At 32.0% G+C, this 13,930-nt stretch overlaps 1 protein-coding gene across 4 annotated transcripts in view; it reads right to left on the bottom strand.

Moving 5' to 3' along the window:
- The window catches only part of LOC129748112 (peptide transporter family 1-like), a 36,536-nt gene extending 27,512 nt beyond the window's left edge, over positions 1 to 9,024 (bottom strand). Inside the window, exons 1-2 of one of the 4 annotated variants that reach the window (XM_055742603.1) lie at positions 8,802 to 9,024; positions 7,902 to 8,212 (exon numbers count right to left, since the gene is read on the bottom strand). In XM_055742603.1, the coding sequence (XP_055598578.1) occupies positions 7,902 to 7,937 (36 nt within the window). In that variant the 5' untranslated portion in view covers positions 7,938 to 8,212; positions 8,802 to 9,024. Of the gene's footprint in view, positions 1 to 7,901; positions 8,483 to 8,801 lie in introns of those variants that run through there. The other 3 variants (XM_055742602.1, XM_055742605.1, XM_055742604.1) reach the window with 3 other exon arrangements.
- Between the last annotated feature and the right edge of the window lie 4,906 nt (positions 9,025 to 13,930).

A 13,930-nucleotide genomic window follows, 5' to 3' on the forward strand; every position in this document is an offset into this window, starting at 1 on the left:
TTACTAAGTAGCTTCACTGAAAATTTTAACAATTTCCTTCCATCAAAAGTTATTCACAAAGTGTTGCATTTTTTTCGAATACACTCCTTATAAAACATTTGAACCTATTAAAGTTTAAAGTTTATGAAAAACTTTTTAAGCTATTATTTAACTGTTTGGAGGAATTAGAACTCATATCACGGCGTCTTTTTTAAACGAATTCCAGAAAAAAAATCGCATCTTTGATAATTTATCACATTATAGAGGAGACAGTCCTTTAACAAACGCACTATTTACGAAAAAAAATTCATCGGAGGGTCTAGAATATATTTTATAGCTATTGGCAAACAAAATAAACGGCTTTTCAAATTTTCATTCATGAAAACATCAAATGAACCATTTTTAAGCTTAAATATTGAAACCTCTTAAAAAAAAGACATATATAATAAAAAATTAAGATTATTTTTTACCAAACATTTTGGAAAAAAGGTACAAATTTGTCAATAAATATTTAAATAAGGTAGTGCCTATAGCCATATTGGATTTTTTTTGACTTTACTCGACTTTACAAAAACGAAAATTTATACGAGAATGACAGAAAACACGTTTTAGAATGAAAATGAATTCCAATTTCATTTTGATTGTGTTGTAAAGCCTCTATTTGATTATGTTCTGGTGTTTGTTGGTCTTTTGAAGGTTGCATTATGTATTTTTTTTCTTATTTTTTATTGAGTGCAGTTTCAAAATGAATGAAAAATCAGATTTGAAAAGATCTAGTTGGTAATTACTGAGTGTTCAACTAATTGTCATAATTTTAATCCAACCTGTTTACCATATACTTTTCTTATGTAGAATTATTAACAATAATAAATGTTTGTTAACTCAGTTTACAAAAATGACTATAAAAGATTGCCGTTTTGGTGATTTTTTTTGATTACTTCATTGTAATAAACTGAACTGACTAGAACATTTTCATGGAAGATTTTTAATTAATTCTACCATGTTTTCGAACTTCGATTGTCTATGCTATAGAAAAATTACTCGAATATCCAACTTTTTTAGTATCAATTTTGAAGAATTAGAAACCTTCTAGAATAACATGCTTTCAAAGAGGAAAATTTCTAGCAGATTCTTCGAATTATTAACGAAAAAGGTAAATTTCCTAGTAAATTAACAGAATTTTCGTGATTGTGACGTCGTAGTCTGTACTAATACAAGAGAACGGCTGCCTTGGCACTACCTTCGGTAAATATTCCAAATGTCTCATAATTTTATTTTTGCTTTGGACACGTTTGTAAAATCAATTTTTTTGGTGATAATTGAACGTATGTAGCTTTGTACATGGTGTTTATGAAAAATCCCAATTTTAGAAAAAAAAAGTTATTTTTTTCGGTTTCCATGAAATTTAAACCTTTTAAAACTGGGGTTTTTTTTAAAGAAATTTTATACATATTATTTACGCATTTAGTAGATCATCGTAAATTTTCACTACGTGTTTGATAAACTTTTGAAGCCTTGTAACGTTCCTTTTTTTTTTTTTTTAATTTACGAATTTTGAATGCACTTTATCTTTTTAGGATCGGAACTTTTTCCAGAAATCTGACAGTACGCTCACTACAGACTTCTTGTCGGCGATTATTTTGGCGAAAAACATGTTTTATTTAAATAAATTTCTTAGAACCAGTTAAACCAAATTGTTTTCATCGCATAAAATGAATGCTTCCATAATTCAGTAGAAGGTTAACTAAGGAAAACCAAAAGTATCCCTTTTTGTCGTGTATCATCCTTTGTACAGTAAACTGAGTCGATTTGGGGTCATTTTTGAATTTTTTTAACCCTGTTTTTTGCAGGGTTGTTACATTTTGACTTTAAAATTTGTATGAGAAAATTGAACTGCCATCACTGCTGGTGCTTAATGGGGTGCTCCATGAACTACTTTTAAAACAATACTTCGCCAGGTATCAGCAGTGATGTCAGTTGAATTGATTGTTTTTCAATGCTTAAAGACACACTTCTATAAACACCTATAACTTTTTTGTCTAATAAGATACGATGTTACGGTCTTGGACAAAGTTGTTGAGCGGAAAATTTCCTTTCACTAAAACTATTAGTAGGCTCGGTTTCACAGAACTAACAAAAATGATGTTAATTTTTAAAAACAAAATATTCATTTTACCATACAAATAAAAAAGTCAAAATTTACTCATGTAAACGATACTTAAAAATACTGCAAAAAATCATGAATTAATTTTTAACCAAAACGAAGGTTTCTTGACCCAAGGGTTTAAGAAATTCAAACTTTGTATTGTACAGTTTGAACAATGTCCATTAACTTAAGTGCGGAACAGCATTTTGATTTCTATGTTTCAACACTTATTTTGGAAGAATTGTGAATTCGTTTCTTTTATCAGATTTTGTCTATCATAGATTCTATCACTTCGCAAAATTAAACCGCAAAAACTTAACGTTATAAAGCTACATTCGTTACGGTGGAATGTGTCTTAGTAATAGCCTTTTTGTAGAAAGGATAAAAAGAAGTGTGACTCTTTCAAACTTGGAAATTTCCTTAATTTTCAATTTTTGGCTCTTCTGCCTCGAACGGTTGTCGACCACTGCCTCAGAACCATAGTCACCCCGCATGACGGTACCTCGGAATTCGATCTTTCCTCGAAGATGTTCGTAGGAGAGCTTTTTTTTTCTTCAACCTTACTGATGCATCTATCTTGCTTTCATAACATCCACCGACAATGTGGCCGGGTCCGTAAGGTAATCATCAATGGAGAAAATTAGTGTGTTGTTGATACATTACTGGCGCGGGAATAATTGCTGAGGCTTAATTAGCCCCTGACCATGCACTGCCACATGGTAAACTTCGAATTTTGCCGATCGACCCCGGTGAAGAGCAGTGGCTAACATTTACGGTTGCCACTGAAATTGGAAGTTTCGTGTCTGGCAGACTACTCGTTTTACCCGCGTGGCTTGTTTTGGGTGTTCCTTTAAATTTTTGTTATGATTTTTTTGAATGTGTTGATGCTTATATGGACTTATTTTTGCTCTTGGTAGAGGGTCATATTTTGGTACCTATTAAATAACATAAATTTTGTTCTTGAATATGATATCGTGTAAAAACCTATTTTAAAATTCTTAATTCCTTTGTATTCATGATAATTCGTTAAAAATGTTTAAGTATAGAGATACTAACAAAAGTAAACAAAAAATATCAAGTACTAGAACGAGTATCCGTTACACTTGAAACTTATTTCAAATTTTTAACTCGATGTGACCTTAGTCTGACTTTTAGTTTACAAATTTCACATTCTAAATTTATGGTTTCAAATCAAAAATAAATTTTTCTGGAAGACCTAGTGCAACTTTGAATTCTGAGAAAAAAAAGTTACAGAAGTTTTACTTTTATGTCCGGTGTTTAAAATATTTTGTTTAAAAAATATCAAAAAATGTTAAAGGAATTAAAAAAAAAACTAAATCTTGTTTTAACATAAGTCTTGAACAAAATTTTGGTAGTCTTGAACAAAATTTAGGTAGTCTTCAACAAGATTTTTCAATGAATTAAAAATTTTTAGATCGAAAGCTAAGAAATGTCCTTCAATACTTCAATGATTATAGAAATTATTATAAATAGTTAGTATTAAATGATCTAAAGATTGTAGAATTTATTTTGTATCGGACATAAGAATATCATGAAAAAATCTTAAACATGCTTTGAATTAAAGATAATAAATCGATTCAAATAAATTTTTTTTTCAAAGACATATCACCAAACCTAGAGGTAGGGGGAAGTGTTCCTAAATGCGCATGTTGGGTAATATGCGCATACAGCCGATAGACGATATGGCTAGAGATTCATCATATCTAATCAGTGCAGTTTGAGAGTCATACGCGTTTTTTACACATGGCATGAAAAAATTAAATTGATATATAAAGTCGAAAAAATTTAAAAATTCAAACAAGATTTTTGTCAGTTTTTTTTATAATATATTGAACTTTAATTATTGTGCGTACAAGCTCTGTAAACAAAAATTTAAATGGTTTTTCTTTCTTATTCATCTGAAAATCGGAAATTCAACCAATTGAAGCTTTTGGAAAAGTTGTAGATGATAAGATATTGGAATAAGAGACAGGTTCTGTATGCCTATATCAAGACAGGTTAAATGCCTATATCACGAAAAATAGATAAATCTTATACATTTTTTACTTTCTATCATTTAAACATTAAATCTACGCTAAAATCATGATCTTACAGCGAAGAAAGAAAAACTTCATACTTATCCGATAAAAATACAATATGAACAAAATATTACCATGAAATATGGCCATATCGCATACTTAACTATGTTTAATGCAAAAGAGCTAGTGATGTAAAAAAATTCACCAAAATTTCAGCCTTAACGTATGCTTAACATCCGGTTCTACCATTTTCAATAAAATAATTTCAAAATATCGCAAGTGTAAATGAAATATAGCTTAAAACATAAATATGCGCATTTAGCCCGCCGGTTTCGGAAATCGGCTATTTTGACTTCTTTTATTATAAAATTATTTTCACAAAAACTGTAAGAGATTTTAACAAAAAAATTGCTCTTACGTATAGAAAACAGATGTCCGCTCGCTCATGTGCATACAGTTTTCAGACTCCTATCTATTGGAATATGGAAGAAAAGAAGTGCTTTCCTTAATATGCGCATAAAGCCCGCCTCTCCCCTACATACTAATGATTACGGTTGTTTGGCAACCGTAGTTCAGTTATTTTACAATAGACCGTTTGATCATTTTGGTAAAAAGATAATGCTAATACTCTGTTCCAACAACGCACTCTGGGGCAGTTCCATTCGATGAGGTGGCAAAATATATTATTTGGTGTTTTGGTTTTTTTTTTAATTTTTAATTTATCTTAAATTAGTGAAAATTACTATTTTAACTAATTTAAGATAAATTCAAACACAAATTTTTTTTTAACAACTTATAAAGTATGATAATAGGTGCAATTTTTGACCCTACTTTTTATTTATTTTGAAAGCCTTTTATTACACTTATTGATAATTAAATGATAAATATTATCGAAACATTTCATGAAACTCGAAAGAAAAATGAGTGAAATGATTGATTAATCATGAGAAAAGATTTTTTTTTACAAATCAGCAACAACTTTGTTAGATTTATACCTATTAATGGGTAAAAATTACCCATTTGCATGATTTTTTTAGCTTTGTTTGACTATAACTCCAAAGACGGTACTTTGGGGTGCCTGGAAACTCTTTCATTGTATTTTTAGGACGTAAACTAGATCTTGAAAGTGAAAAGTTTGACTTTTGGAAAAAAATGTTTATCTACAAATTTTTATCATAGATCAATTTAGTGTGTAAACATTTTGAACGGTTCAAATAAAAGCTTTTAATATAAGCTTTCATAAAGTGTACTTAGAATTTAAGAAAAAAGGTTTTCCATAGAAATATATGTTATTTGAATTTTTTCTGCATCATATAAATTCTTCAATTTTTCAAAGCCTGATGTCTATGGTGAGTTCATTAAACAAGATAATGAGAAGAAAAACTGGGGATATCTTAGTCAAATATTAAGTTATTAACTAGTATAAATAAAAAAAATGATCCGATAAAGTTCAGTTTTTGACTTTTTGCCGTCTCAAAACCCATAGTGCAACGTTTACCCATAGTCACCCCCTCTAAGGGGTGAGAATGGGTCAATTTCATTTTTTCATAACTTTTCTAAAAATCAATACATGTCAACAAAAATTTTCACACCTACACCTTTGCAATCTGCAAACATTTCTGCAATGTTACTTCGTTATGTGAGTTGAATATAGGGACCAGGAGATGAATATCTTAAAATTTCATCGTACATGAAATATGTCAAATCTCGAGTAAGTTTTCATTACGTCGTATGAAACATCTTAAGAATTCACAGAAAAGTGCTGCAAAAGTTATCAAAACAACTTCAGAATTTGCATTTCACATATAGAATATGTTGTCTAGGCTATATACAAATATTCTAATTGGAAAGAGGTTGCGACAAGTTTATGTCAGTTTTTGTATTTTTTCGTATATCGACTCGTTTACGTTTTATTTCATACGACGAAATGAAAGCTTACGCGAGAATTAAGGTTTATTGAATATGACCGCTCAACCTGATACAAAAAATTCAAATGTGAAACATACATTTGTCGACATAGATAAAAAGGACTGTCAATTTTGTTTTTTTCAGGAACAGAACATTATTCTTAAAACTTTTCTAATACCAACCTAAAATTAAGATGGCTATACGAATTCTGAGTTCTGAATCTAAATTCCAAATCGAAATTCTGAGGCTGCATTCTGAATTTAAATTCTGGATCGGAAATCTTAAAAAAAAAATTCTATTGGTCTTTTTCGTATTTAGTTGGAATGTCATTTCAGACAATTTGATTTTTTTACTAACAATATAATACGAATTGCATTGTATCCGACGTTTTGGTCTTTAATCTTGGCCTTTATTAAAGGGAATTGTGCGTCGTACTGTATTTATGTTGTTTTTGTATGCAATTTTCTGGTTTGTATATCTATTTGGATTGTGAATAATTATGCTGTCCTATTTGTATTCCAACTTGATTAGAAACGTATTCAAAGTTGTAACCCTCCACTGGCTATTTATTTGTTGACGTTTGACTTGCTGTTTATTTCTATTGAATATTCCATACAAATTAAAAGCAAGTCAAACGTCAACAAACAAATAGCCACACTGAACCCAAATTCACCCTTAAAATACACATGATTTTTCACTTAAAAACAAGGATGCAGTGATTTTCTTCCATTCAAGTGCGACATATACATTTCACTTGGCAGTCACTTAAATTTCAAGTGAATTCATCCACATTCACTTCAGTCGTCACTTGAATTTGAAGTGAGAAAATATTCACTTCTAAAGAGCAGAATTTAAGGCTTATGCTGGATTTGGATTTTCCCAATTCTTTTCTAGGCGATTTTGGCGGTAGTTTGTGTTAAACGTGACGTAAGAAAAAGTTATTTAAGGGTGTTATCATGTTTAAGCTTGTGGGTTGAACTGGACAGATTTTCTGGTTTGCAGCAGGGGAGATTTAGAAGTCGCACTATCCGCAGTAACCGATCTGCTTTGGGAATATGGATGGAATTTTCTAATCAATAAATTTATGGCGAAAGCGTAATGTAAGTATTTGAAATCGAAGTGGTGTTCTATAAACGTTCTTTTATTCAATTGATTAACTTGAAACTTACTTAGAAATTCAAATAAATTTCACGGGAACGAAAAATTTTGCAAAAAATCATGGATGAGTTTTGGACCACAACGAAGCTTTTTAGACCCCAGGGTTTGAGGAATTGCAAAATGACCACAAATCGACTCAGTCTATTGCTTGAGTCTTGAATCTGAATTCAGTAGTCAGAATTCTTGATCAGAATTAGCATCGGTATTCTGAATTCAAATGTAAGTTCTGAATTTGAAAATTTAATTTTGAAATTGGAATATTTCAACCAGATTAGGATTCTGCATCATAATCAGATTTTTTTTAAATTTTAATTTGTTGAGATAAACAATAAATAAGCACCTGCTTTCCAAAAAAAATTTAAATACTCATCCTGAGTAAAACGCGACTATTGAGATGCATTCTTGATTCATTTCGAGCAATTCGATGCAAAACGTATAACATGATTGTACCTATTATGTATAGCTAAATAATAGATTTTCATATCAGACTTCTGATTTACAGTGAAATTTACATATTAAACATAAAGCTGCGTTGGATTTGCACATAAATAAAGGCTAATGTAATTAACTGCACATAAAACTGTCTACAATCGTTTAGTAGGTACGCATTGGAAATCACAACGCGGCTAGTATCGACAAAAGAAAACACTAATTACAAACTAGATAATTACCGGCGAGCTAGATACTTCAAATCGTGTTGAAACCATTTTGCCTTATCGCCAGTCTGTCTGCCCTCAGCTATTTTTTTTTCTTTTGGTGTAGACTTTTCCAGTGTTGGGTTTGTGCTTTGCCACCTTCTTCTGCCTTGTATAGGAGCGCCGATCCTCCGATCGATTTACAATGTTGAATGATAACAATTTCAGTCAAAAGGTTCACATATCACGACACTGATCAGGAGCTGAATTTTATTGCCCGATCGTATACATTATTCATCTGATCGATAAAGAGCACTTATGATGTACTGATGGAGACGTTTTTTTTTCTGTAAAAATTAGACACAACGTGGAGCAGCTGTAGAGATGTGGATTAACTTTTCAAAAGAAGACATTAAAATATGATCGGAACGCGTCAAAATTCACTCGGAGTTATATCTGTTTTGTTAGTCCTTTATTCAAGGGATTTTTTAATCTTTTTACTCATACACAAGCAAAAATTTAAGATATATTGAAAAGTTATCTTTCGTAAACTCTATCCAATCAGTTGTTGTCTGATGTAATTGTACACACTCGATGAAGATCACAACCGAAATCGTTATTTTTTTTGGAAGCACAATTCGATCTCACCAACGAACCAATACACAATCGAGAGCACATGTAACAATACCAGATAATAAATAACACCGCCGATTGTGCGTTTAAATGTATCTATCTACTTTTTTCAACGTGCACTTGCTCCATTTCTTTTGGCGGGGGAAAGCATCAAAATTTGATAAACACTTTTTTCGCCAAGCATCGAAATTGATTGAACTTGATAATAAGCGATGTTATATCAGAGCGATCTTCCTCCTCGCTGAAGTGTTCAAACGATTGATTTCGATAAGCAAACAGACAGCATTCTCCAACGGAAATTACCTTTTAAAAGAGAATCATGACTGTACAATTTAAATAGTTGATAAAGTGATTCCCCCGTTCTAGAAATTATTTCTTAAAACATTCCAGTTACTGCTGACCGTGCGCTTATGAGGAGCAGGTATTTAAAATTTGTTTGCCTAAAACAATAGCTAGCCGCTAGCCGTTCGTAGCAGCGAACACACGTGCTGTTCCTAACTGAATTTCGAACCTCGCGTACGATCAACGGCCGTCGGAAGACTGAAACAGGCTGCCAAAGTGTTGTACCATAATAAATGTGGAAAATGATTTTTTTAAATAGGTATATCGTTGCAGCTCATAGCTGCACAGCACCACTATATGAGTAGAAGCGCAGTAGCAGCAGCAACCGAAACTCAACAAGCTAGATCACCCAGTGAGTTTGATGGATTAATTGCTGTGGGTAGTATTGTGATTGGTTGTAAGTTGGTTAGTGTTTTGAAAACTTAGATGGAAAAACATAATTACAAAAATCAGGCTAATTTTCATTTGGTGGTCAACAATTCCTCACAATTTTTGGAAAAAAATCGTTTTGTATAACAATCAGAACTTCGGAAAACTGAACATTTCTTTTAGATAGGGTAACGGATTTGTTTTGGACCGAGTGCATATTTTTTGCCACCTTGCATCTATTTTCCAATATTTTACTCTTAAATCAAGTTAATCATGAAAAATTTGAACAGAACCAGTTGGAAAATGATAGAAATTGGTCTAAAACATCGAATGTTTTGAAGTTTCGGCATGTTGACTACTTTAAATTTGATTTAAAAATCGATTTCTTCTTTGTTTAGAATTTGATGTTGTGGGGTAACATCGATCAGTCTCTATTTTGACAGTTTTAATGAGTTTTCTTGATCATAGAGGATACAAAATACCTTCATAATAATAAAAATTTCGAGCCCAAGAGTAAATATCGATCACATTTATTTATTTATTTATTTATTTATTTATTGATCTTTATTCATGTAACATAAGATCTCAGATCTTTTAATGCGTTACAATATGGTAAATTCACTTGTATAAACTACTAACAACGTTTCTAAAAGTGTGCCGTTTTTAAATATATAAATACATATCTATTTTTCTCTTAATCTCTTGAACTGTTCAGTTTTGCCAACAAACTCTCTCTGAATCCCTTTTTATGCTTAAGATTTTTAATTTCAAAGGGTAATTGGTTCCAGTAAACGATACCTCTCACAACAAACGAGTTACTATAGTAAGATGAGCTATGGTATGGGACAATGTAACTGTTAGTACGTAAACTTCGAAGCGGAACGAGCATTGAGTATAAATAAGACGGTTTTTTACAGTTAATAATATTGTGCATTACCATGCACGATCGATAGACGAAAAAATTTTTAAATTCACAACCAAGAAGAAATTTCTGAAGATGCGTTACCCTAGAATATCGTGACAGTCTGAAAACGTACCGAACACAGGCGTTCAATGCAACTTTAAGTCGGTCGAGAAATAATATTTGAATATTGGAAGCAATAAATCCACCGTACATAAAATGAGGGAGAATGAAAGTTTTAAACAGCTTTATCTTGGTTGAAATATCTAAGTGTCGCGTGTTGATATTTAGAAGTTTTAAGGATGCATATATTTTTGAACACTGATATCTGATGTGCATGCCCCAATTGAGGTTATTATCAAAAATTACACCCAAGCTATTGATTTTATCTACAAATTCTAGTTTTTCATTATTTAAGAATAATTGGGGAGGTGTAAGAGCATATTTGAGACGAGAAATAAATAGAGCTTGAGTTTTAGAAGTATTTATTGGTAAACTATTAGTATTCGACCAGCGATGAATTTCGAATAAATCATTGTTTATTCTACTTGCAACTTCGATAGAGTCATAGTTGCCGTAGCTGCAAAAATATAATTGAACATCGTCAGCGAAAAGATGAGGGGTACAATATTTCAAAACATTTGGTAAATTGTTGATAAATAAAGAAAATAAAATAGGCCCTAAAACGGAGCCCTGTGGAACGCCTGACTTGATGTTCTCAAAGCCCGATAAAGAACCATCTACAAATACCACCTGCTTCCTAAGAATGAGATATGATTTAATTAAATTAGCAGCTGATGTGCCGAACGAAAAATCACTTATAAGTTTGTTAAACAACTTTGCATGCGACACTCGGTCGAAAGCTTTAGCAAAATCAATTAATAGTAAAACTGCAACTCCCTTTCTATCAATACATTTAGCTATGTCGTCGTGTACTTTAATCAGAGCCGTTTCTGTACTGTGGTTTTTACGAAAACCAGATTGAAATTTGTGCAATAAATTATTACTGTTAATGTAATTTGATATTTGTTCTTTTATTAATTTCTCGAAAACTTTCGAAAGGGAACACAAAATACTAACAGGTCGTAAATTGGAGATTGCGTTTGAGTTTGCTTTTTTGGGTAAAGGAACGATTTTCGATATTTTCCAATCAGCAGGAAATTTGGAAGAAGAAATAATAGTATTGAATAGATGTGTTAATATTGGTAAAATTTGGGGAAGAACAATTTTAATAAGCTTTATAGGAATATTGTCGAGACCTATGGCGTTGGATTTTATTGAAAAAACAGAGTTAATAACCTCAAATTCTGAAACAGGCTCAAATACAAATCTATTCGAACTTAAAGATGAAGATGAAAACTCCGTGGTACAATTTGTAAAATTTGATGAAAAATATTTATTGATTTCATCCGGAGAAAAACTATGATGGTTATCATTCGATTTTTGAGATAAACCTAGAGTTTTGATATTTTTCCAAAGAGCTTTTTGTGGAAGATTAAAATCGATTCGTTGTTTATCATACTGAGTTTTAGCAGAACGGATAAGTGTATTTACTCTATTCCTCAAAATCTTGAATGTCGAATGATTGACTTCTGTTTTATCTCTTTTCCATGCGCGGTATGAAATGTCTCGATTCACCATGGCAATTTTAATATCATTATTAAACCATGTTTTTCTGTTGAATTTCCTAAATTTTAGAGGAAAAAAGGTCTCATGTATGTCGTTGAGGTTACTATTTAAAATGTTTAAAATCATATCAGAATCATTTATGCTTAACAATCTATCAAAGTTCATGTTTTGCATTGCAACATTAAGGCTGTTATTGTTATAATTTTGGTAATCACGATACCAATATCCTGAGTTCCTACTTTGTAGCAAATACTTAAGAGTGAAGAATATCATATCGTGACGAGATATTCCGGGGACTGATATCTGGTTGAATTTATGTACCGATTCCGCAGAGTTAGTCAACAACAAATCCAGCAGTGAACAACCACTAGTATGAAAAAACGTGGGTTCAGATCCTACACATTCGAGCGATAATAATTGTAAACAATCACGAAACCGTTGAACGGTTGGAGTACTTTTTAATAAATCTGCGTTGAAATCTCCAATAAAAAAAGAATCATTATAATTGAGAGCAAATGTTTCATAATGATCGATGATTAATTCCGAACAATCAGTTCTAGGAGGGTTATAGTATACACCGAACATGATTTTATCAGCACCAATTAAAACCTCAAAAATTATGAATTCTGTACCAAAACTTCCCGAATCGTGTATATTAACAGATTTACTAAGAATTTTAAACTTTAAACTTTTCTTTATATAAACGCATATTCCTCCTCCATGTCTGTTCCTATCATTGCGAATAATGTGAAACCCTTCAAAAGCTATAAGAGAGTTGCTAACCGTGTCATCTAACCAAGATTCGGTCATGCAAACGATATCAGTTTTACTTTGGGTAAACATTTGTTTCAATTCTTCAAATTTAGTCATCTGGCGAGCACATATGCTTTGGACATTAATATGGCATACGTTTAGCAAATCATTACTCATAGCGGCGTTGAGAATGGCCTGAGGTATTACTGTGGAGATACCGTTTACAGGAAGACTACCCAAAACCATTTAAACTAATAAATAAAAGGGAAACAAGAGAGAGAATTGTAGCAAAACTTAAGGATATGAACGGCATTTTAAAAGTTAAGATTATAACAAATACAATTAAAGTTTTCTCGTTTAACCGTAACAAAATCGACTTTCAAACAAATTAGAAATGACCATAATATTAAATGGGAATAATTTCAAATCTACAATCTCATAAAGCAAACTATACAAAAAAAAAAAAAAAATTAACAATTTCACTATTCAGCAATTCATAATCCAAATTGAGCAAAAAAGAAAAAAAAAATCCGCATATCTACCATGATTCTCTGTAGACTAGTAGCATCATCAGTGTCAAGTCTGTCAGCTCCACCATAAGCAGCAATATATTGATACCATTACCATCGGAAAAGCAGCATCGCCAGCACCAGATAAGCGTGGTTACCATCCACCGTAAGGGACAGTGGAACCCACCAGCAAAGTCGCACCAGTAATAACGAACCATCAGCATTGCGCCATCAGCACCGCACCATCAGCACATCACACCTTCATCATCGATACAGCAGCACCGCACCAGCATTTCACCAGCAAGACTTTCAGGAAGGAAGGATTCACGGGATAACATAGGGATCGGATTCAAAGGATTATCTTGGAAGGAAAAATGAGTTAACAAGGATAGGTTTTTTTGTTGTTGTTGTTTTGTAAGACTTTCAGGAGCGGACGGAATCAAGGAATTGGGCAGGATTAATTGGGAAGGAAGTGAGTAACTTGTATCCGTGTAAGTGTACCGGATAAGTTTTTCAATGACTTGGCGGACACTGCATCGTTGATATAAGTCGTGAATGACATAAAGATGTTAAAACGACTATAATCGAAACAAAAAAAAATACAATTGCTAGTTTATCATTTGCTAAGTCAGTTCGGAATAAACTCAAATGATATAAAATTAATCATGAAACTCTACAAAATTGATCACAGCACTTTCGGTGGCTCAAAGATACTAAATTTGTAACTTTAGATCCAGTAAATTCTGAGATATAGAATGCTGAATTTCGGTATTTCTTGGTTTGGATTTCTTCGTGATCCAAAAAAACAACATCGTGGTCCTTAATGTGTTAAGGCACAACAATTAAAATCGTTTGTTATATGATTTTAGTCGCCGTTTTAAGTGTGTGTAAAACCACGCTTTCAAAACACTGGGCTCGCTATACATGGG

Source organism: Uranotaenia lowii, chromosome 2, assembly GCF_029784155.1.
Source record: "Uranotaenia lowii strain MFRU-FL chromosome 2, ASM2978415v1, whole genome shotgun sequence".
In the NCBI taxonomy this organism is placed as follows: domain Eukaryota; kingdom Metazoa; phylum Arthropoda; class Insecta; order Diptera; family Culicidae; genus Uranotaenia; species Uranotaenia lowii.